This window comes from Rhea americana, unplaced genomic scaffold (assembly GCF_003343005.1).
Source record: "Rhea americana isolate MKP2758 unplaced genomic scaffold, rheAme1 scaffold_60, whole genome shotgun sequence".
Classification (NCBI taxonomy): domain Eukaryota; kingdom Metazoa; phylum Chordata; class Aves; order Rheiformes; family Rheidae; genus Rhea; species Rhea americana.
The window spans coordinates 4200452-4222288 of record NW_028186757.1 but is presented as its reverse complement, the minus strand read 5'-3'; the positions used below and the strand labels follow the sequence as shown (position 1 = coordinate 4222288).

At 37.9% G+C, this 21837-nt stretch overlaps 1 protein-coding gene across 1 annotated transcript in view; it reads left to right on the top strand.

Moving 5' to 3' along the window:
• RAPGEF2 (Rap guanine nucleotide exchange factor 2) overlaps positions 1 to 21837 on the top strand; it is a 149052-nt gene that overhangs the window by 20619 nt on the left and 106596 nt on the right. Inside the window, exon 4 of the mRNA XM_085319887.1 lies at positions 14325 to 14408. Within this exon, the coding sequence (XP_085176013.1) occupies positions 14325 to 14408 (84 nt within the window). The remainder of the gene's footprint in view (positions 1 to 14324; positions 14409 to 21837) is intronic.

Genomic DNA, 21837 nt, shown 5'->3' with positions numbered 1-21837 from the left:
TCTCATCTGCATTTACTTTACTATCAGCGGGTGTACACACTAGTGACAAATTCTCAAACCCTACGGCCATCTCCCTGTTTAAATGGAAACTGGGTTATTAAAAGTGGCAGTTCAGCTCCAGTTGTTCTTCATTTGCCAGTCATCTTATTACTTTCATTTGATGTGAAGTTAATGGTAAAAGGGCTTAAAACCTTCAAGGCAAAATTTCAAAATTGAGATTTGCTGCCACGCAATACCTGATTGTCTTACCTGCTTCACAAGATTACCCTACTGAAATCTACTTAAAGATCCTATTTAAAGAGTATATAGTTTTGTCACTAGGTGTATGTTTTATCAGTGTTTCATAAAAATGTTTTTTCCTCTCTGTGTAATATTCATACTTGGCATTTCCAAAGGTAAGTTTCTGATCTGCATTTTCTCTAGAAGCCAAGGTTTTAAGACTTGTAGATTGTGCATATACCTTTTTATAGCTGAAGAACAAATTTAGKTTTTTTTTAAGAGCAAAATTTAAGTGTTTGTTTTGATATCAGAGAGGCAGTAAATGTTTTGCTTCTAAACTTTTTGATGAGTATGCTTCCAATAATAGAGACACTTCTTTTTTACTCCCCATTAGTCATTCAGTTACATGGGTTATTTATGGCTTTCAGCCATCCTCTTCAATATATCTGTGTGTATTTGAAAATATCTAATTTTGCTGGAGATTTGTCACATGTCACGTGTAAGGGGCCSCAGTGTGCACCTGAGTTCTCTTCCTGCAGTTTTTACTATTGTTATAATTAAAAAAAACACGATCATATGAAATAGAAATTGTGATAAGCTTCTGTTTTAGACAAAATAAAAACCCAAAACTTTTTTTCAGAATTGTGCAAAGTATTTTACACAGCACAGGAGAATTAGACTATGTGAAAGCTTTAGCATAGATGTTCTCTTTGTTATCTAGATCAATGCATCAGTATTGTTTGGGAATAGGYTTACCTCTTCTATAAGGAAGTCTTGTATTGTCTTTGTTTCCATTATTTTCTTCTCTAAACAGATTGGTAGAAGACGTTTAGGTTTTGACGACCTGCTGTCCAAAGTCATTCAGTAATAAAACCTTATGTCTGTGTATTGCTATGCTGTAGGCCAGCATGCTTTTGTGTTCACATTTTCTCTTTGATCTCTCTGCAATTGAACCTGGAACTAACTTAGCTGTTTTTTACATTTTTTTTTTYAAAGAAACTAAACTCTGCTTATTGTGAAGAACATTTTATTTTTTATAATGACCCTTCCAATCAAAGCCCGATAGGACATAAGCTCCGACCCTGCACTGTCCATTCTGGGAAGACTGTTAAGATTTGTATCTTGGATTTAAGGTGTTATCAGTAGCAAATTTCTCAATCTGTAGCAATTTAGTAGTATGTTAGTTGTTTTGTTTTTGTTGATCCTTGGAAAAAGGCGAGTGTTGCAAGAAGAGTGCTTATCTCTTGGACAYCTTCAGATGAATTTTTGGGAATTAATATCTGTGGTTGGAACAAAGGTCTTTAGTTTACTTTTAATTTGTTATTATACACGTCATTTAGTTGTGCAACCTTGTGCTTTTTAATGAAATTTAGAGTCTTAAGAAGTGTGTTGTGGCATATAAAACAAAAGTAGTGTGTGTGCATATGAGCTACAGATGAGAAAGGAAAAATGTTACATGGCAGATCATACTGTTAGTGGCAGAAAGTGTCCACGGTTGTTGTTCAAATGAAAAATGAAAAATTTTTAGTTTCTGAGTTCCTGGCTATGTAGGCTGAGTGTGCTAATAAACAGTCATATTTGCACAATTGAATGTTTTCTTGCTATTTCAGTCATTGCTCACTTGTCAAATAAAATTGTGTGTATACTGGCATGAAAAACATCCACTTGTGTTAAGACCGTAGAGTCTGTATTGGTGATCCTACTAGTGGTTTGAATATTTCAGTTGATGGATATGGTTTTGATCTGTGATAATAAAGCTTAAAAACAATTGCTGGGGCAGGGAGGGAAGGGAGAAGAGGATGAGAAGCAAAGGAGYCTGTAGAAAAGATGGATGGATAAAAGATGGATATATAAAATTTTGATCAGTCTTTTTGCAATCTCCTTTTCAGAACTAAGATTCTCAGGTCTGGTAGCTGTAGTGTTACCATCCAGTCTTAGAGTGRTGTAATTCAGAAGATTTTGCTGTAGTGAAATACTTGTTTCATAGCTGCGTGGAGTTCTCCAGAGCTGCTTGGCCCAATCACAAACCTAAAGTAAAAGAAATCTGGAAAGACAAGAAAGGAACAGGATTTTCTGGTYGCTATTAAAATGTATATATGTTTTTCTTCAGTTAAAGTTAGTGTCTTTTGTTAGGTAGAGAAGAGTGGTGGGAAAAGGCAGGGAGGTGTTAGGTTTGTGCTGCTTTGGATGAGGTTATGTTAGACCATTGGCCCAGGGCACTGGGAAGAGGGACTCGGAGCAGTATCTGATAGGGAACCTGCAGAATGTCTTGAGGGGCATGAGAGGAGCTGTGAGGTGGTCTTACCGTCTATCTTGTGTTATGCCAAAAAGTTGAGTAAGGATTTTGGACACTGTGAAGTAYCTGGGGTAAACTGCTAAGCTGCAGTTTTATTTGCAGTTGTGTGCAAGGACAGGTGAGAAATGGATCTGTGAGTGTCCTTTAAGGATGGGAGAGAGAGAGATTTTAATTCCTACAGTAAAAGTGACATTTAACAAACCGATGGCTCTTTCACAGTAGCTTATTGCCCTCAACGTTTTCAGAAGAATAGAAGCAGCATGTGCAGAAGAAAAATAATGCTGAGGTGGCCCTACATTTGTGCATAGCTTGACTTAATCATGCAATGAAGTTTGACAAAAAATAAAGTAAAAACTTGTTCTTATGAATTGGCATATGATTTTTTTTCAAAAGGAACAGCCCTGCTGTGACCTCCTCAAACTGAAATTTGTCCTCTGGCATATACATTTGTGTTACGAAGTCAGGCCTGTACGTTCTGTATGTGTCCAAGATGCTTTGTGATAGCAGTTTGTTTTTAAAAAAAAAAACCCACATTCTGTACAGATATCATTTGTCAAATCTAGATATAAAACTTCAAAACTTCAAAAAGAAATTAACTACAGAGGTATATAAGGTGTCAATCTGACATTTCCATAAGTGATACATGGGTTATCAGTAAAATTTTTCTCTTGTATTCTTTAATGCTTTACATTTAACCAGAGCTTCTGACTATGAATAGGATGTGGCTGTTAATGGAGCATTTGGTCACATTTCTGCTTTTACAACCTTTGTTCACTGAATGTTCTTGACTTCAGAGAGCCCCAATAAAAGATTTTTTCCCTTGATCCCCTTGGAAATGTGAGACACTTTGAAAATGTTTTAAAATGCCTGAATGAACAGTCAACTTGGAATATGTCTATTTGAAGCGTCTCTCTGGATCAGAATGCTAATTTTCAGGTGCACCTCTTCAGGCGATATATATTTATTCTCCTTGTGCATCCATAGGTTTCTGTGAAAGTCATCCAGCAGGATATTTAATAAAGCAAAGAACTGCCGCAGCATGGCTGGCTTCCCTCAGCCCCTGCCAAGCTCTCCCTATAGGTGTATTATACCTTCTGGTGTCTGAGCAGTTGCCAAAGTAGTATTGGTATGCTGCCAGTTCTGCACCGCAGTAAATCAGGATCCCTAATTTATAAGTTTTTTTGTAAAAGTATTTTCTAGGGGTACTTCTTAGGCAATGCATGTCATTACAACAAATATATTTGAAGCCTTAGCTTGCTGTAAATAGTGAATCAAGGCTCTTAATAGCATAAGCGATGTACAATCTGTGGGTGTTGCAAGTGCTGTTCTGTGGGTTGTTTTTGACTTGATTTTGACACTTTTGAAGAAAGGCTAAATGAAGGCTTCTGAAAGGATTTTAGTTTGCAGCTTCCTTAACATAAGTATTTCACTGAATGTTTTTATTTTGACTATAATTTTGAGAATAAAATTTTTCATTTTAAGAGAAAGACTGTAGGGGTTTTAGACTTAGTAGCTGAATTGTCTGACTTGAATGACCACAGAGTGTTTTGGTTTTAAGAGCATGTTGTTTTACTGCTTCTGCCATCATTTTCTTAATAATTTAGGCTAATCTTTTCATACGCAATTTTCCTGTCTGATCTCAAGGGCTGACAGTACAAGTTTCATATTAACACTTCGGTGGCAATAGATTAATTAGCTTGCATATATGCACATTTATATTGGGTATTTATTGGTTGCCTTTTTAATCAGCTAAGTCATACAGTTGTTTTACTGACACTCTGCAACAATCTCTGAATTGACTGACCCTAACATTGTACCTCTGCTTTATTTTACTAATATTTTATTTTAAAAAGTGCAAAAGGATACAAAAGCATGAAATAATTTAAAGGAAAAAATGCTCCTGCTTATTTGTTTTCATGTACACAAAGGAATTGTTTCCTGTGGTTGGAAGTTTAATGTATTCTTTATTTCCATCTCTTCCTACYGGGAGACAAGATGCCAGTTTTGTCTTTTGTCCATCAATAAAAGATAACCATGGACATGAGTTGAAATATGAACTTCAAAATACTTGTTTAGTGAAAGTTAGAAGCTTTAATTTCTTTGCGTTATCAATTTCATTACTGGATTCATTTTGACTATTCRTTATTTAGAACAAAGATAAGCAGGGAGAGTAGACATAGCTTTAATGTACTCATTAAATAAAAAAAGTATTTGGGAATTTTGTATAGCTGCCCCATTCAGTACCTAGTCTGTTTTGTGTTTGGGGTATACCTCTCAATGTCGCTGTGCACATCTGTAATGGTGTGACAGACATCACGTAACTGTTTAACTAGGTTATTAAGGATGGTTGTAGACAGTAGCAGAATATGAGTAGATGATTTTCTGATTATTCTGAGTATCACAGTAATACTGTGCTAATAGGCAGGATCTTCAGGCAATGAGATGTCTACCTGAGGGAATCGTTAAACTTGAAGACGTGTTTGACATCCTAAGCCACTTCAGGGCTTGTGTCTCATTGTGACAATAGTTATTCAATTAAACAAATGATGATAAACTACATCTGGTTTTCAGCATGCAAAGGATGACTAAAATGAGCAGAGACAGAAAGACAAATTAGTCTACTGAAGCAATATCCTATGTAAAAAAGCCTGTAGATCAATGTTTTTTCTGATTTCTTGTGTAGTACAGAAATGCCTGAAAGAGGTTCCAGTTTTGACACATCAAATTTTCTTTGTTTCTCTTCTCAAGTGGAGATCTGGCAGTGCAAACAATATCTGTTCTGAATTATTCTGTATTTACATTATGATATTTATTCAACTTTCAACAACATTTATCATGAATTTGTGAAARTGTAGTCTTTATGGCAGGTATATCTTGATTTGTGTTATAACATCTTAAAAATCAAAATAGAGTTACGAATGTTGTAGCTCTGGGAAGGGTGCTATGTGCAGCTTAAATATAAGCACTAAATGAATCCTTTAGTATTTGGARTCTTAATGATTCTTGGAGATACTAATTTGAAGCAATTTTTCCACATTCAAGACTTTCTTTTTTCTTTTTTCAGCTTTCCTGACCCTTTCTATGAAGTGACTTAGAAAATACYAGACAGTATCTCTGAATTGGAAAGTAGTTCTCTCTGATGCTGATATTTGGCTTAAGGTGATGGTCCTTCTAGCRTCTGATGTTGCCAAACCCTTCAGTTAGCTGTTGGAAGGAGAATGATACTTCCACTGTTAGAGCTCAGGATAAGGACTTTTCTCTTGTATTTTGCGTATTTTAGCAGTAATTATACAGAAGTGATTTCCTTGCTTGCTTGTATTAGGCTTTAAGGATGCTTGTGTTCTGCTTAGCCTTTTTGAGTGCTGTTTTAGAGGAGCTGGCTCAGAAACTGATGATGGGAAGGTGGCCAGGGGCAGCAGAGTTTTGCTGAGTCTATACTTTCAAGTCCAGCTTCTGAACATTGTGCTGAAGTGATGTTGCACTTGGCAGTATTAAAGCATGTTTGACTGCAGTCATTGGTAGGACCTGCAAGTTCTTGCCATTATGCATATTTGTGATATTATCCCAGTTAAACCAAACGCACGCAGGTAAGCACGAACTGAACTTTTACCTGCATTTTGGCGGTAAACTTTATCTGGTTTGTGCTTCATGTTTCAGAGATTGTAGTAGTGCTACATGTGACCTTCATGTGAAGAGAGAATCAAATGGCCCTAAAAAGCAGCTACTTCTGAAGAATTTTTAAAGAAAAGTGATGTGTTAGGAAAGTCTTGCTAGAGATGATGTGGATAGTAGGTTAATACTTCGGAAGGTTTTTTAGCATCTTTTGTGACTAGGAAATTGGAAAGCTAAAATTGGAATAACTGCTATACTATTGTAGATGAGTGCCCTTTAGAATCAGTATATGTGGGGAAGATGTATTAAAAAACCCGTATTTTTTGTATGTAATCTTTTTCAGATATGGTGCTAGCATTGTTACAGGTTTATAATTGCAAGCCTGATGTACGAGTGCTGCAGATTATTTTAAATAGAAATTAAATTGTATTTTTTAATTGTATTTAATTATTTTTAAAATTTGAAGTACTATATATGTAGCATGTAGGAATAAGAAGCTCCATTTTTCAGTGGAATAAATAGCGTATAGTATGAAGAGTTCGGTGATACAAATATGGGCTCTGAGCCCACAAATTTCATGGATCTTGGGAATCTGGAGTTTATGAATTTGTCCATTCATTTGTTCAGAGCTTTGTAAGTGATTACTGATCTTTGAACTTTGATTAGCTCTGAGGTCTCAAAGAGCAGTGATAGGCGAGAAAGCACGAAGCCTAAATCTTAAAATATTGCCTGACCTTATGAGCAGTGATAGCGTTGTGGTATCATCAGAGACTTATTGAATAATTATATAATTGAAGTTTCCAAATATAGCAATTTGACAACTACAAAAAGTTACTTTCAAAGTTCTAGCTTAAACTTTCAGTGTCAGATTCAACTCAGGTTTTGAAGTTGAGAAGTCTGCTGTCTGACTGCAGGTTATAATTGCGTAAAAAGGACTGCGTCAAGGAAGCTGAGGAGGGAAATGTATAATGGAAAGACATTACAATCCAGTCTCTGGATTTCCTTTTCTAGCTCCAAAATCCACATAAATTATGGTTTTACGTATTCTGGGAAATTAAATGTAGATTCCTCAGGAAATCCCTTGCTCTCAGAAGAGTGCTAAAATATTACAGTCAAGATTTAAGGTAGGATTATTTAAATTTGCTATGACTAACTTACTGAATTAAGGGTAAATTACGGATAAAGTCTGCATATTGATAACTACTTGATAATGACTTTAAATTTTCTACCGCTTTGAGGCTACCGGTAGAATTTGAGTATCCTGAGCACTTCATCAGGAGGTAGCTGCATTGTAGAAGCTGTAAGAGGAGAACGTTGAATCTTGGTACCCGAGTCCTTTTGTTCTCATCTTCCTGGAACAAAAATCCTCTCTCAGTATTTCTGCCAAAGAGGGTTTTCCTGTTCTTTAGATTTAGACTCTTTCCTGTACACTGCAGTTGAATGCTTTTTAGTGAGTGTAGACTTATGGGCGTAAGTCTAGACCTAGTGTGTTGACACAAGTGAAGATTGTTGCCCAGCCAGTGACCTGAATGTGCCTGTAATCCTCTTGATTCTGTACACTTGGGTGGAAGTCTGTGTCACCAAGGTTTTACTGGGGTTTTTGCTAGCTAGGATAGGATGGCTATGTGTATTAAGTTAATCCTTTTGACTGCCCCTTAAGATGCGACTTTTGGATTGGACTAGTTGTGTTTCTCTGTAGGAAAAATTGCCTGCGTCATATTACTTGGTAATAAATCTTGTTTTCTCTARCTTGAGAAAGTGGATGCTGTGCTGTATTTGGTAAGCAATATAACTTAAAGCCCTGAATTTCACCCAGATGAATACCTAGAACAGTAGATGAGCTGGGCGGTGGGAACTGAAGACATTCTCCCTGCCCCCAAAGAAAAAAAAAAATTGTGGCAATGTGTTCCATCACTAGAGGCAAACAGGTAAAAACATTTCTTGCCTGCAGGGAACACTTGTGGAGATCTACTGGAAATTTGTAGCTACCAATAGCTGTCCTGATTTCAAGTATCTCCTGCTGTGCACTCTCCCTTGCAAGACAAGGARAAGTGAGAGGGGAAGGTGGGGGAAGATAAACAGATGTGCTGTGTTCCTGGGCTTTGCTTCCTGGCTGATGCTGATCTTCCAGGCTCCTAGTGTCTGACAGCTACTGTTTTACTGATTTACTATTGTGATGGACAGCACTAGCATGCTTAGAAAACTAGCTGTTTAAAAGAGCTTACCTAGGGAAATGTTTCTTACCTATCTAGCATCCACTTGACTGACAGGTGCTGCTTGGACCCTGAATGACTCCTCACTCTCCTCAAGCCAAATCTTTCTCTAAGGATGCTTTTCGAGGGAAGTCATCCATATCTGTTCTGCTTCAGCTAGTTCTGGATGAAGTGCTTGCACGCATGCAGATGATACCCTCCCCCAATCCCAGTCAGATGTGTTCTCTTCCCAAAGAGCTCCTTTAAGGATCATTTGTTGTGATCCCGCTGACAGCGGAAATGCCTTTAGAAGAGCAAACAGTTTCTAGATACTCTGCAGACTGATAGTGGTATGCAACATTCCAGCAGTTAAAGAAAGCTTCATAGTTATGCTTAGATTTATACTCCAGAATTAATTTTTGATGTTTACTAAATATGTGATTACAAAGAAACTCTTTCAAATGTAGCTACTCTATGTCTGATGAAATGGTATTTGCTTGAGTCTGCGGGTGGCTTGAAAAGGTGCTTTTGTAGTTCAGTATAGGCTTCTTCTGTAGTTTCTTCCATAGTTCATTATAGGCACAAAAGTCCTGAAAAGTACAAGGTGTATTGTTGTTGAATGAATGTCAAGCGCAGTAGAGAAAACATGAAAAATTAATTGAAAACCACCTGATGCATGAATAGTATTATGAGAAACCTAGTGTCTTTAAAATGAAAGAATTTTACATGGTTTGCATAACAGTGCTGTCTTAAAAAAAAACTAGCTGCCAAAGTGGGTTTGCTCTTAAAGCCTTAATTCTAAACAAATGAAGGSATAGCAAACGTTAGGAAGTGTAAGAGTTGAATATATTTTCATATAAAAGAACTGTATTGAGGTCTTTCATTTGTAGTATTTTTGGAGGATAGCATATGTATTCTGGGCGAAGGAATGTATCTTCTACACATTAAGTTTAATGTATAGAAGTTTAGTTTAAGATACGTTTTGTTTAAGATGATACATTAAGACACTATTTTTATATAATTTTATTGCTGGTAGCTCTAATGATGAAGAGAAGGAGAAGACATCACTATTCTTTGCTCTTGAAGACTTCCTTGGAAATTCTTGTTTTATTGACTAGCAATGAAAGCTTAAAAGAATACACGATATCTTTTGGGGAAGATGTCTCTTGAATGTATGTATGTTCTGTAGTAACCTTCCGCTCTTGTGGCACACAAGTATTGAAGATTTGTTTGTTTATTCAGATAATGAAGGAGCAGAATATCATATATTTCTTTGTTTGATACAGCATGATGCAGGTACCTGAGAAGAGTCTAGAAATTCTGAAACATGTCTCTAAAATATAAAYAGAGCTATCAAAGTAGGCGTAAAGCAAAAGGGAAACAAAGCTGTGAGGAGATGATAGTAAAATTTGATTTTGTTATTGAACTATAYCCAGCACTTACAGCTGTCATAAAACAGATGATGCTTTTCAGATATATATATGTATGTATGTATGTGCATATATATATATATGCATGCACACACACATACATATATACACACATACACATTTTATCCACTTTTTTCGTGAATATATATATTTTTTTTATATATATATATATATATATATATATATGTATGTATTTGTACTAAGTGCATGATAGATAAGTCAAAACCAGCAATTGCTGAAGAGGAAACTGTTTCAGGGAAAGCGCAATGGATAAACTCATGAATTGGCAAAAAAATGTAACTGAATTGATTGATTAATTRAATGAAAAGTCGTGCTATATTTGATCAAATAAAAAAACTTAAATAGAAAAACTTAAGCCCTTTTGGCTGAATTTTGAAAATTCAAAAGTGAAGTAAAGACGACTGTGTGTTGAACACACTGACTGAAGGCTGTGGAAAGCCAGTGGCTCCCTCTGTCTTTGGAGAGAAAAATCCTCAGTGAGGTAATGTATTTTAAACCTTACAAATATGTAATTTGAGAGAAGGATTTTAATAGTTCATCAGTACTTAAAGGACCAAAATAAAAATGATCTCGTCTTGTGTATTACTGATTTTTGCCTAAGCTCAAACATTTGACTGCTGATTTAAAGACTTTTTTTTAAATTCTTCTTCCAATTATTTTACATTTGGAAAYGACTTTCTGTAAAAGTATAAATGGATCTTTAGATTACTCTTGTTCTGGAGTCATAAAGCCTGTGACCCCCAGTTGGGATGGTTCTCCATCAGATAGTGCATTTATATTTAATCAAATGGCTATTTTGGGAGTCATGGAGAGGGATTAAAAATGATAATATAGTGCTCTCTGTAATCCACCTGGAAAAGTTATTCTGAAATCCTAGTTGAGTTATCTTTCAGCATCTTGGGAAGTCATTTATGGTATAAAAGCTATTGTCGGAAATAAATTTTTTTTAGAAACTTTCAATTATTTTAGTTAGTGCAGGTTATAATATTTCAGATGACGTCCATTTAAAAAAAAAAAGTCAACAAATGTGCAGTTCAGCAGTAGGGCTGGTTATATACCTCTCAGTTTAGGAGGAGATGCTTGTCTGAATTTCTGTACGAGCATCAGATATTCCCCCCCCCCCATACCTTTGTCTTCTGATTTTTGTGGGCTTTTGTCAGTGTGGGCTCTTTCAGGATGAATTTTGGGGAAGAATGTCTAAAGATGTGACTTAAACTCAAGAAAACCAGCCACTTGAGAACAATATTTTTTCTTTAAAAGCATAAACATGCACCTCATTTATCTGCTTTAACCTGGTTCTCTGTATTTATGTGCCACATTGATTTTTCTAGATGAACAAGTTGTACGAGCACAGTACAGGTCTGTGTGAGAAGTAAGCATGTGAACTGCATGTCAGAAAAGGCAGCCTGGTGCACTTCATTGTGTAAATCAAAAATGTTTGTTGTCTTTGTTGTGTGCCAAGTTACTAACACATTTTCTAGTGTCCTTATGAAGAAGTATAAAGTACATTTTGTATAGTCTGTGTAAAGAAGTATTTCCTAAAGTTTTCATTTTGAAGATACTGAGTCTTCACAGGTCAGCATAGTTTTCCATCTTGTTAAACCTAGATGATTTTGTGCCCTGTTCAACTGCAGACATCTTTAACAGAGGTATGCATCTTTTTATGTAGTAGACTTTGTGCAATTCAGCAGAAAACTACCATTCCAGAGAGCTTTTTTGCTTGTCAGTTTATCTTGATTGTGAGCTGTGAAGTCATCTGTGGATGAGATACAGCTACATCAGGGGCTGTCATCTTTTGTCACTTGCTATGATGCTTGTGCACCTTCCAGAATGAAACAGTTGATAGAGCTTACGTTGAAATACGCGCCTTGAAGATGAAATGCACTTTGCTTAGGAATGAATTGTAGGAGTTCTCAGGTGAGGTTATACTAATTTATTTTTGAGCAACCTATAGAACAGGCTTGCAGATGTAATCTATTTGATAAAGCTTGTGTATCAAACAAATAAAAAAACCTTACAATAGAAGTAGATATGATATATCTATCTATATAGGTATACAGTAGCTATATAGATACTTTCTTGTATACACAAATCTGGAGTGGAATGAGTGCTCACATTCTTAAGGAAGTAGATTTAGTGTATGCACATTTGCAGAGTCTCTACAGGAAGATAAATCTAGCTTTAATTGACAAACATTTTCAATTTTGATTATATTTTCAGTCATTTCTTAGAGTAATCATAGACCTGTATTAGGCAGGCTTCTCTAATGAGCTTATACATGCTTGAATTTTCAGTGCGAATGGTAACTACTGTGCATAGGTAGTCTACTTCCAAAATTTACTCAGCATTCTGAGTAAATAAATAAATTCTTGTGTCTGTTTGGATTAACTTTTGTATATGAACAGTATTCATCAATACTATTTTTAAACTGGAAGATACCATATTAAGAGCTAAACTCTGAGGGTGGGTACTTGCACACTTAAGTATCATAACATGAATGCTTGATTTTTGTAATTGAAGTAACATCCAACAGTGTTGACCACAAGCCATCAGCAAAGAATCCAGTGTTATCTCCAAAGTAAGGCATAGGTGAAAGGAGCTTTATTTCCAAGCAGAAAGACTGAGAAAGATCAGACACACTTAACTGTAGTTCACAAGGACAACAATTTCAATTCAATTTGGAGTGGCATGAAAAAACATAGCATGTAGCTATGTTCAGTTACATTTGACTGCTTGAAACTACAACATACTAATGTGGATTTTTAGATCAGCACAAACACAAAAGCTTTAAATTTGATTGCTGGGTAAAAGTTCACATTACTAAATCAATAGTAAACATGATATGCTGTCTGAGGTGCTTTTTAAAATTCATTGCTTTGTTCTTCATGTATTTGCTTTCTGCTTGCTCCCTTTCTAGAGCATAKCTGTTTATACCCAAAGAATGACTGTAGCATAGAATCCTAAATGCCATGTTTGTTTGGCCTGTTTGATCATAGTCTAATGGAAAACAAATATAGGCTACATCATATTACTCAATTCTTGTGTTCTTGATCATAGTCTATAATCTCAATATCCTCTATTAATCCTCCATGTTTCTGATGTCTGTCCTTTCTCTTATGGTTATATTAAAGTGTGAAATAGAAAAACATTTTTTTCTAATTTTGTCAGTTTACTGTTTTTTCACTTTCAATTGTTTCAGACTAGCTCCCTCCCTCTCTTCCCCACTTCATCTTTCCTTTTAGAAAGCATAATACAGTGAGGGCTGAAGAAATGGCAGTCTTGTTTTGAGAAAGTACCTATCAGGCAGGGTTCTAAGCTTTGTTYCATCAAATAAAAAAACATGCTGCTAGTTGCATGAAGCCTACTTAGATTTAAGATCAGATTTTAATGCTATGCTGTCATCATTTGTTAAAAGACGTGGGCTGTTCTTGCTTGAAGTTGGAACTAATTGTTGCTAAAGACTTGAGACATATAATTTTAAAAAAATGAAGGTGCTACAGATTAATTAAGTAATCTTCATCTCTTAGAGTGTCACTAGGGATRTGGTTTTTGAGAAGAATGCTAGTGCAGTTAGTAATTGGATTCAAGTCCACTGTTACTAAGCTTCTTTGCAAGAAGCAGTAGCAGTAGTAAAATCTGAAGTAAAGTGCACACAGTCTCAGTATAGACTGTCAAAATGGCACAAGGTTTCTGCTGTGGTTATTTCTAGTCACCTTAAACTAGTTTCTTTCCTGTCTAAACATTATTTGAACTTACCTAAGAAGAGAGTCTAAGCCTATTAAGAGGGTTTAACACTACTCAAGGAGAAACATCTGAATCTACAGTAAAATGAACTGGGCTTGGATGACAAAGGGATGCAAATTGCACTCTTCTTCCACACCTTCACTTGGCTTCTGTAAGATGAGAGGAGGGAGAAGAAACTGTCCCTTTTTTGGAGATTTTTTTTTTCTTGTGCCAGAAAGCAGCGGGAAATGGGTAGTAAGCAATAGCAGCAAATAAGATGACTGCAAATCTGATGTAGGCTTACATCTGTAAATGTATTCAGCGCTCTCTTACTTTTTGGGGAAGGTGGAATGATGCCAAGAGGCATGTTTCTTCCCTGAAGAAAGCGAAAAGAGGCAGATGTCTAGAATCAGGAAAGRAGGCCTTATATAGAGGGGAAGCCACTACAGCCCTCTTCAGCAGGAGGAGAGGAAAGGATTCAAAAGAATACAATACACTCAGTATAGKATAGCCTGATTTCCTATTAATTGATTTCAGTTGCATTTCACTGGACTTCTGTGTTGTTAGCAAATGGATAGATCTGTGYGGTTTTTGTTTGCTTCTTTTTCTTAAAGGTGAAGTAAATGTTATGAGGTATTCTAATAGCATATGTGGTTTTAAGTGGAAACTAGAATGATTTAAAGGACTTTTTCATTAAATGATTGAACTATGGTTTTCTTCCACAATTTGGAGCGTTTCTGGCTCTTTGTGATGCTTTTCATACTGGAGATCTGCTAATACTATCAGCTGCTTAAATCAAGTGTCTTACCATATCCTCTTCTTTTATTCCAGCCCTGATGATATTGGTACCTGTTGGTATATCCTGCTGTCAGGTTCAGTCTTCATTAAAGAATCTATGTTTCTTCCAAGGAGCAGGTATGTCAGCTACAAATGTATTGCTTTTAACTAAAAATTCTGTATATCCAAGTCATTATTTATGTTTAAAATACAGAATGCGGTCTGTTTTGTGCTTAACAAAGGCATAGAACTACATATGTAAATACACGTTTCCTGTCTTTATAGGCTAGTAATTTTATGCCCTGATGCCACAGCTAAAGTTGAAAGCTCAATATTCTGGCTGTTGTACAAACTGACTCAAAATGGCAAGCAAAGACTGTCAATACATTAAAACAATCAATTAAAACCAAAAAAACCTCAAACCCAACAAATGCATCGAAGTATAGTTCCTGTGGTAATCAAACTTTAAATCATAGGATATACTAAAGCTTAGGTACTTTTCTGAGGTTTTAGTTACCGTGCATAAGTCTTCAGAGCATGTTTTGGCAAATGCTTAGGTAATGTTACTGCCTGTTTTACTACTTGTGTTTAATCTTATGCTTCATGTGAGTTAATTTGCAATAAAGAGTGATATTTTACACAGAAAAGAGATATATTCAGATATGAGGCTATCAATTTATATCAATAGAATAAAAAATTGAAATTAATTGTTTTGAACTGTGGAGAAAATAGAAATAACTGCAAAGATTTTAGACATTGTAACTGAGCTTGATCCTTTTTAATGGAAGCTAGTTATATACATCTTCATTCAGATTATTGTAAAGAGTCCCTTTGAAGTAAATAATGTGTAATAAAACTTGTGAAAAGCAGAATGAAAGAATGACCCATCTCCAGACGGTATGATGAGAATGAAAGCGCTAGAAATTTTGTTAATTTTGAACAGTGGGAAGCCAATTAAAAGCCAGCATTGGTATGCAGACAGTTAGATATTGAAATCTGCCTTTTAATAGGAGAACAATGCTGGTCTTAAAATGGCCATGTGATGATGATGAACATGTTTCTGGCATAAACAGAAGTCTTGCATATTTCAGAGGACAGGCACTGCAGCAGATAAAACATGGTATATTTGATGTGCCATCAGAGTACTGCATGTGATAAAGGTGCAAAATTGGTTATTGTAAGAGGCAACAGCAACAACAGAAAACAGGATGCCTGCTGTTGCCAGATGGAATAAAATTGCCCCATATGTCATCTCTGAAGAGGTGATGCCAGGGAAAAAGCTGGCACAGAATACTACCTTTAGGTGCCAGGAGAAAGGATATATGATATCTGAATTAATATACAGTGTTTGCATGTGGTCTGTGGCAAGAAGCCTTTATTGCTTTTAATTAAAGCAATACTTGTGCTTCAGATTTTTTTTTTTTTTTGAGGATGTGTAATGAAAGGTGAAAGGTCATTGAAAAAAATAAAGAGCTTGTGATTCTTCCTGGGAGAGTGAAGAGGTTTGCGTATATACAGGGCCTGCCTGTGACCATAATCAGAGCCTTCAAGGATTGTATAGAGTAAGCCGTGTACAGAATAACTGTTGTTGGAAAAATGTGTTAATTCAGTGTGGGCAAATTCAGAAATGATTTCTCAGGACACTGAGTCTACCGAAGAGATGTTTATCTCCGGGAGTTTCAAGTGTAGAATGTGTCATTAGAAGGTTTTGTAATTGTGGATGGAGTCAAGCAGCTGCTAAAGTTGGTATCTTGGAAAGCAAATCCAACAGAAATTTGTTAATTAACAAAGAGATAGCATAACAAGTTCATGAAAGCAAAATTAAGGATCTTGAACTTAATGATATGTGAAGAGCAAAAATAGTGATTCTTGTAAGAAGCTTTACGCTCAGAAAAGAAGTTATGGTTATTGAGAGGCAAGATGAGGACCTTATTTCAATTTAGAAAAAAAACTTGTCAGGATTTTTACTTCGTAAATGAAGAAGCTGCAATATTTGGGTGTGGAACTTATGCATTAACCAGAAACTTGGGGAAAGTGGGAGGTATACTGGAGGTTAATAAGTGAGGGGTATGTGTAGGTGTATGTATGTGTGTGTGTGTGAATTATCTCCTTTTTTTTGATAATTTAGCTTAGTTTGCCTGACACACCYGTGATAAACCCCTTTGGTCAGGGCCCTGGGGCTGCTGTCCAGCCATCTCGGCGGGGGCTGTCAYTCGGGGCCAGCAACATTCAGATGGCAGACAGCCCCCTTGCCAGGCCCTGCTCAACTCCTCGCTTGCTGTGCTGGCATTTGGCTGAGACTCTGCCGCTTAAGGGCTGGCCACAGAAACCTGTCCCTGCCTTCCTCTTCAGAAGAAGGCCTTCACCCTTGGTCTGAGGCGGGTTCTCAGGGAAGGAAAAAAAAAAAAAAAAAAAAACCCTGCGCTAAAACTCGCTTGAGGAACTCTGAGGTCAGAAGCAGGAAGGTGCATAATAGCCCTGTGCCCATGGGATCCAGGCCACTGGGTTTATCTCAGGCTTGATCTTTGTTGCATGATAGCTGGGCAGTAGCTGTCCAAATATGAAATAAAATAAGCATGTTGCCCTCCATCTTGAATGACGTGTCATTCTTGGTTGGATTTTGCTCTTTTAAAATGGATGCCTGTGCCAGCCAGTTTAAAAAAACAGTACTCCAAGGTAATCCCTGTGAATAAATCTGCCCAAAAACTTGGATATACTTTCTCAGTCCTGTGGTGAATTCCGTGCTGCTCTAACATCTTGCCTGTTGGCACTTGAGCCCATAAGGAATAGGTAAGAATGCTATGTTCAGACTTATAGTTGGAACATAGAAATACCTCAGTGCCTTTGACTGGATATGCTCAGCAAATTATTTGCATTTAAAGACTCCATTAGTTAAACTAATTGCATTATTTATGGATATAGCATACTAAMTAATTTGGTGGATAACACTGTGGAAATGTTGTTTACTTGTAGATCTTACGTAAAAGAAAATCTTAACTTTTTTTTTTAAACTTTCAAATTGTTATTTCCGTGTCCTTGATTGCCAGTGTTAGATGGCATTTAAATTTCTTYGGGGAGAGCAAGTGAGGACTGAGGTTAGCAGGAAGTTAATGTACCGTTGGGAAGAAGTATCTCTTAAAAACTAAAAATTCAAGCCATTTAATAAAACCATAAGGAACCAAGATWCCTCTGCTTTCCCACTCAAGCCACAAATAATAGAGTAACGCTCTATTAGAGTAAGAAGAAGAAGCCTTACTTAGAGAAGTAAGGCTACAAGCAGGATTGCAACCCTGGACTTCAGGAGAGTGGTCTTTGGGCTGTTCAGAGACCTGCTTGAAGGAATCTYATGKGTTAAGGCCCTAGAGGGAAGGGGGATCCAAGAGAGCTGGCTACCGTTCAAACATCTCTTCCTCCAAGCTCAAGAGCAGTGCATCCCTATGAGTAAGAAGTGCAGCAAAAGGGGCAGGAGGCCGGCATGGGTGAGCAACAGCTCTTGGCCAAATTCRGACAGAAGAAGAAAGCACACAGAATGTGGAAGAGGGAACAGGCTATTTGGGAGAATTATAGGAATGCAGTCAGGGTATGCAGAGATGTGGTGAGGAAGGCTAAGGCCCAGCTGGARTTGAGTCTTGCAAGGGATGTTAAGGACAATAGGAGGGGCTTCTTCAAATACATCAGTAGCAAGAGGAGGACTAGGGAAAATGTGGGCCTGCTGCTGAATGGGGCAGGGACCCTCATGACAAGGAATACAGAGAAGGCACAATTACTGAATGCCGCCTTTGCTTCAGTCTTCACTGCTAAGGGCAGCCCTCAGGAATCCCAGACCTGGAGGCGAGAGAGAGAGTCTGGAGAAGGAAGACTTTTCTTAGGTTGAGGAGGATAGGATTAGAGACTTTCTGGGCAGGCTAGACATCCACAGATCCATGGGCCCGGATGGGATGCACCCAYGGGCACTGAGGGAGCTGGCAGATGTTGTTGCCGGGCCGCTCTCCATCATCTTTGAAAGGTCCTGGAAAACTGGARAGGTGCCTGAGGACTKGAAGAAAGCCARTGTCACTCCAGTCTTCAGGAAGGGCAAGAAGGAGGACCCAGACAACTATAGGCCGGTCAGCCTCACCTCCATCCCTGGAGGTGATGGAACAGCTCATTCTGGATGCCATCTCCAGGCATATGGAAGAAAAGAAGGTGATCAKGAGTAGCCAACATGGATTCACCAAGGGGAAATCCTGCTTAACCAATCTGCTAGCCTTCTCTGATGGAATGACTGGCTGGGTAGATGAGGGGAGAGCAGTGGACATTGTGTACCTTGACTTCAGCCAGGCTTTTGACACTGTCTCCCAAACATCCTCCTAGATAAGCTCAGGAAGTGTGGGTTAGACACGTGGATAATGAAGTGGATTGAGAACTGGCTGAAAGGCAGAGCTCAGAGGGTCATCATCGGTGACGTGGAGTCCAGTTGGAGGCACGTGGCCAGAGGCGTCCCCCAGGGYTCAGTACTGGGTCCCAYCCTGTTCAACTTCTTCATCAAYGACCTGGATGAGGGGACAGAGTGCCTCCTCAGCARGTTTGCAGATGATACCAAGCTGGCAGGAGTGGCTGAGAAACCCGAGGGCTGTGCTACGATTCAGGGAGACCTGGACAGGCTGGAGAGTTGGGCGGAGAGGAACCTCTTGAGGTTCCACAAGGGCAAGTGCTGAGYCCTGCACCTAGGGAGGAATAACCCTAGGCACCAGTACAAGCTGGGGTCTGACCTTCTGGAGGGCAGCTCTGCAGAGAAGGACCTGGGAGTGCTGGTGGATGACAAGTTGACCAGGAGCCAGCAATGTGCCCTTGTGGCCAAGAAAGCCAGTGGTATCCTGGGGTACGTTAGGAAGCGTGTTGCCAGCAGGTCGAGGGAGGTGATCCTGCCTCTCTACTCAGCCCTGGGGAGGCCTCATCTCAAATGCTGTGTCCAGTTCGGGGCTTCCCAGCCCAAGAGAGACATAGAGCTACTGGAGAGAGTCCAGCGTAGGGCCGCAAAGATGGTCAGAGGGCTGGAGCACCTGCCCTGTGAGGAACGGCTGCGAGAGCTGGGCCTCTTCAGCCTGGGGAAGAGCAGACTGAGGGGGGATCTTATCAATGTGTACAAGTACCTGAAGGGAGGGTGTCAAGGGGACAGGGACAAACTCTTTTCAGTTGCCCCGTGTGACAGGACAAGAGGCAATGGGCAGAAACTGAAGCACAGACAGTTCCGCCTGAATGTGAGGGGGAATTTCTTCCCTGTGAGAGTGACGGAGCCCTGGACCAGGTTGCCCAGAGAGGTGGTAGAGTCTCCTTCTCTGGAGATCTTCAAGGCCTGCCTGGCTGCAACCCTGTCTAACATGCTGTAGGTGACCCTGCTGAGCAGGGGGGTTGGACTAGATGATCTCCAGAGGTCCCTTCCAACCTTACCGRTTCTATGATTCTATGAACACTCCAAACTCCCCAAATAAGCAATTTTGTAATGTACTATAGACACTATGTATGATCAAATAGCTACTAGCTGAAATGGTTTTAGATGAGTGGGATAGTTACTGATTTTCCTAGTTGTTTAACTTACTAGGAAACTTATACAAATACTTGCAACTGTCTACTTGACAAGTCTTTAATTCAAAGTAAAAAAAAAGTTCTTCCAGGAAGGAATTCTGATTATATAAGATTCTWAATTGGATGGCTTGCTTTGGGAATTTTCACTTTTAAGCAGTTTGTTTTGTGCATATGAGTAAGTCACTTTATTTGGCTATTGGAAGATTACTTTAGCTTGTATTTGTTCAAATGATAAGCCCTCAGCTAGGAAAAAAAAAAGTGTTCACAAGGTTGAATTTTATTCAATTTAATAATTATTTTGGGAAAACTTGTAAATCAGAGTTTTAAAGAACTGCCATTTTAACTATTAAAACTCCTATATTTCTGATGAAATAAAGTAAATTAATTAGTTCTGTTCTGCTAATAAATTTCACTTTTGCAGTTTACAGAAATTATGATGGTTTAATATGAGGTAGATTCTCTCCCCCATATTTTACTAATATTTCTTTCCTATTCTTTCTTTATGGTTTAATTTGATTGCAATATGTGCTTGAGATGTTAAATGCCTTAATCCTCTTCCTGCCCCCCAAACTAGCACAAATTAATACTTCTTTCCYTCACCTCTTCCCCTGAGCTTCTGTACCCTGAAGCAGTTCACATGGTAGAATGAGGTTCATATATTAAGTCCAGAAAATAAATGAGCAGAAGATATAATTCCCTGAAGGTTGTCCTGGCTCTCCTGTGTTTCCAAGTGGTYACAGACAGCAGTAATGTGACAGTCCCTCAAAATATCTCTGGAATTGCCTTCAGCATCCCTGGGTCTACTCCATTCTCACGTCACATTTGCTGCTTTGACTTCCCAGATCGTTTCTGTTTTAGGACTTTGCTTCCAGTGTAAATGGTACTGTGGTCTTTCGTCTTACTTGACTTGGAGCTGTGCTACACGAATGTCTCCAAGATCACCTACGGCTAACCGCATGTTTGCCTGTGGCCTCTATGGCTGTGAGATGTGACTAACTCTTAGCAGTGGTAAAATATGGACTTGTAAGACAAATTTTTATCAACTCTGGGCTCTAGTGTTTGCTAGTGGGTTATTTTTTCCCCATGCCTTTCTCCTAGAATTCTTCAAAGATCGTTTGAGCTGTGTTTGCTGTGCAGCTCAGCCACGTGGCAATGCTGACTTTYTGCATGCCAGCTTTGTTGCTCTCTTTACCTACAAACTTGTTCTTACTCTGAACTTGCTTCAGCCTCTCCTTTTCCTTCCTTGCTACCACACCTGCCCTCTCCTCTGCTTACTACTTGATATGACACTGCAAAGCTGTGCTCCTTTTGGCAAGTAAAGAATTTCTACATAAAAGAGCAATTATTCACTTTTTTTTTCCTCTGAGTAATTAAAAGATTAAATTTTGAAATTGAGAGTACATCTGKTTTTTTCTCTTTTCAAAATTACAAAGAATATGTCTATTGAAATATTGATGATTTAGCCCTCTAGTCTTTCCTATATTAAAACAACCCATAATGGAATAGAATATCAAATACTACTGGAGAGCCATTAAAGAAATTACAGACTTATTTCAAATCTGTTTAAGGCAATAACAAAACTCAATTTGTGCAGAAATGATTCCCACTTTGTTATAAATGTTTTTGTCAGATGTTTGATTTTCTCTTCTACTTCTGGCAGGTGGTAGTGAAACATACTTTTCAATTTACTGCTTTGATAAATTTATAAAAACACTCTAATATAGGTCTCATCTTTGTTTGATTATCTTTGWTAGCCTAAGTGAGGAAATACAGCCATTGAATGGTATAATACTTGTAAAAACTCATCTGACTTAAAAGCTATATAAACATCTGGAAATATTTCTTTTTAATTATAAATAAATATTGAATACAGACTTTGATCRTATTGAAACGATCTGCATTTCTGCCTTTATGTAGAGAACATAATTTTAAAGTTCACTTCCTAATACCATTCTTTCAAGACAGTTACAAAGCTGCTTTTTATTCTTCTGTTTCAATCCCT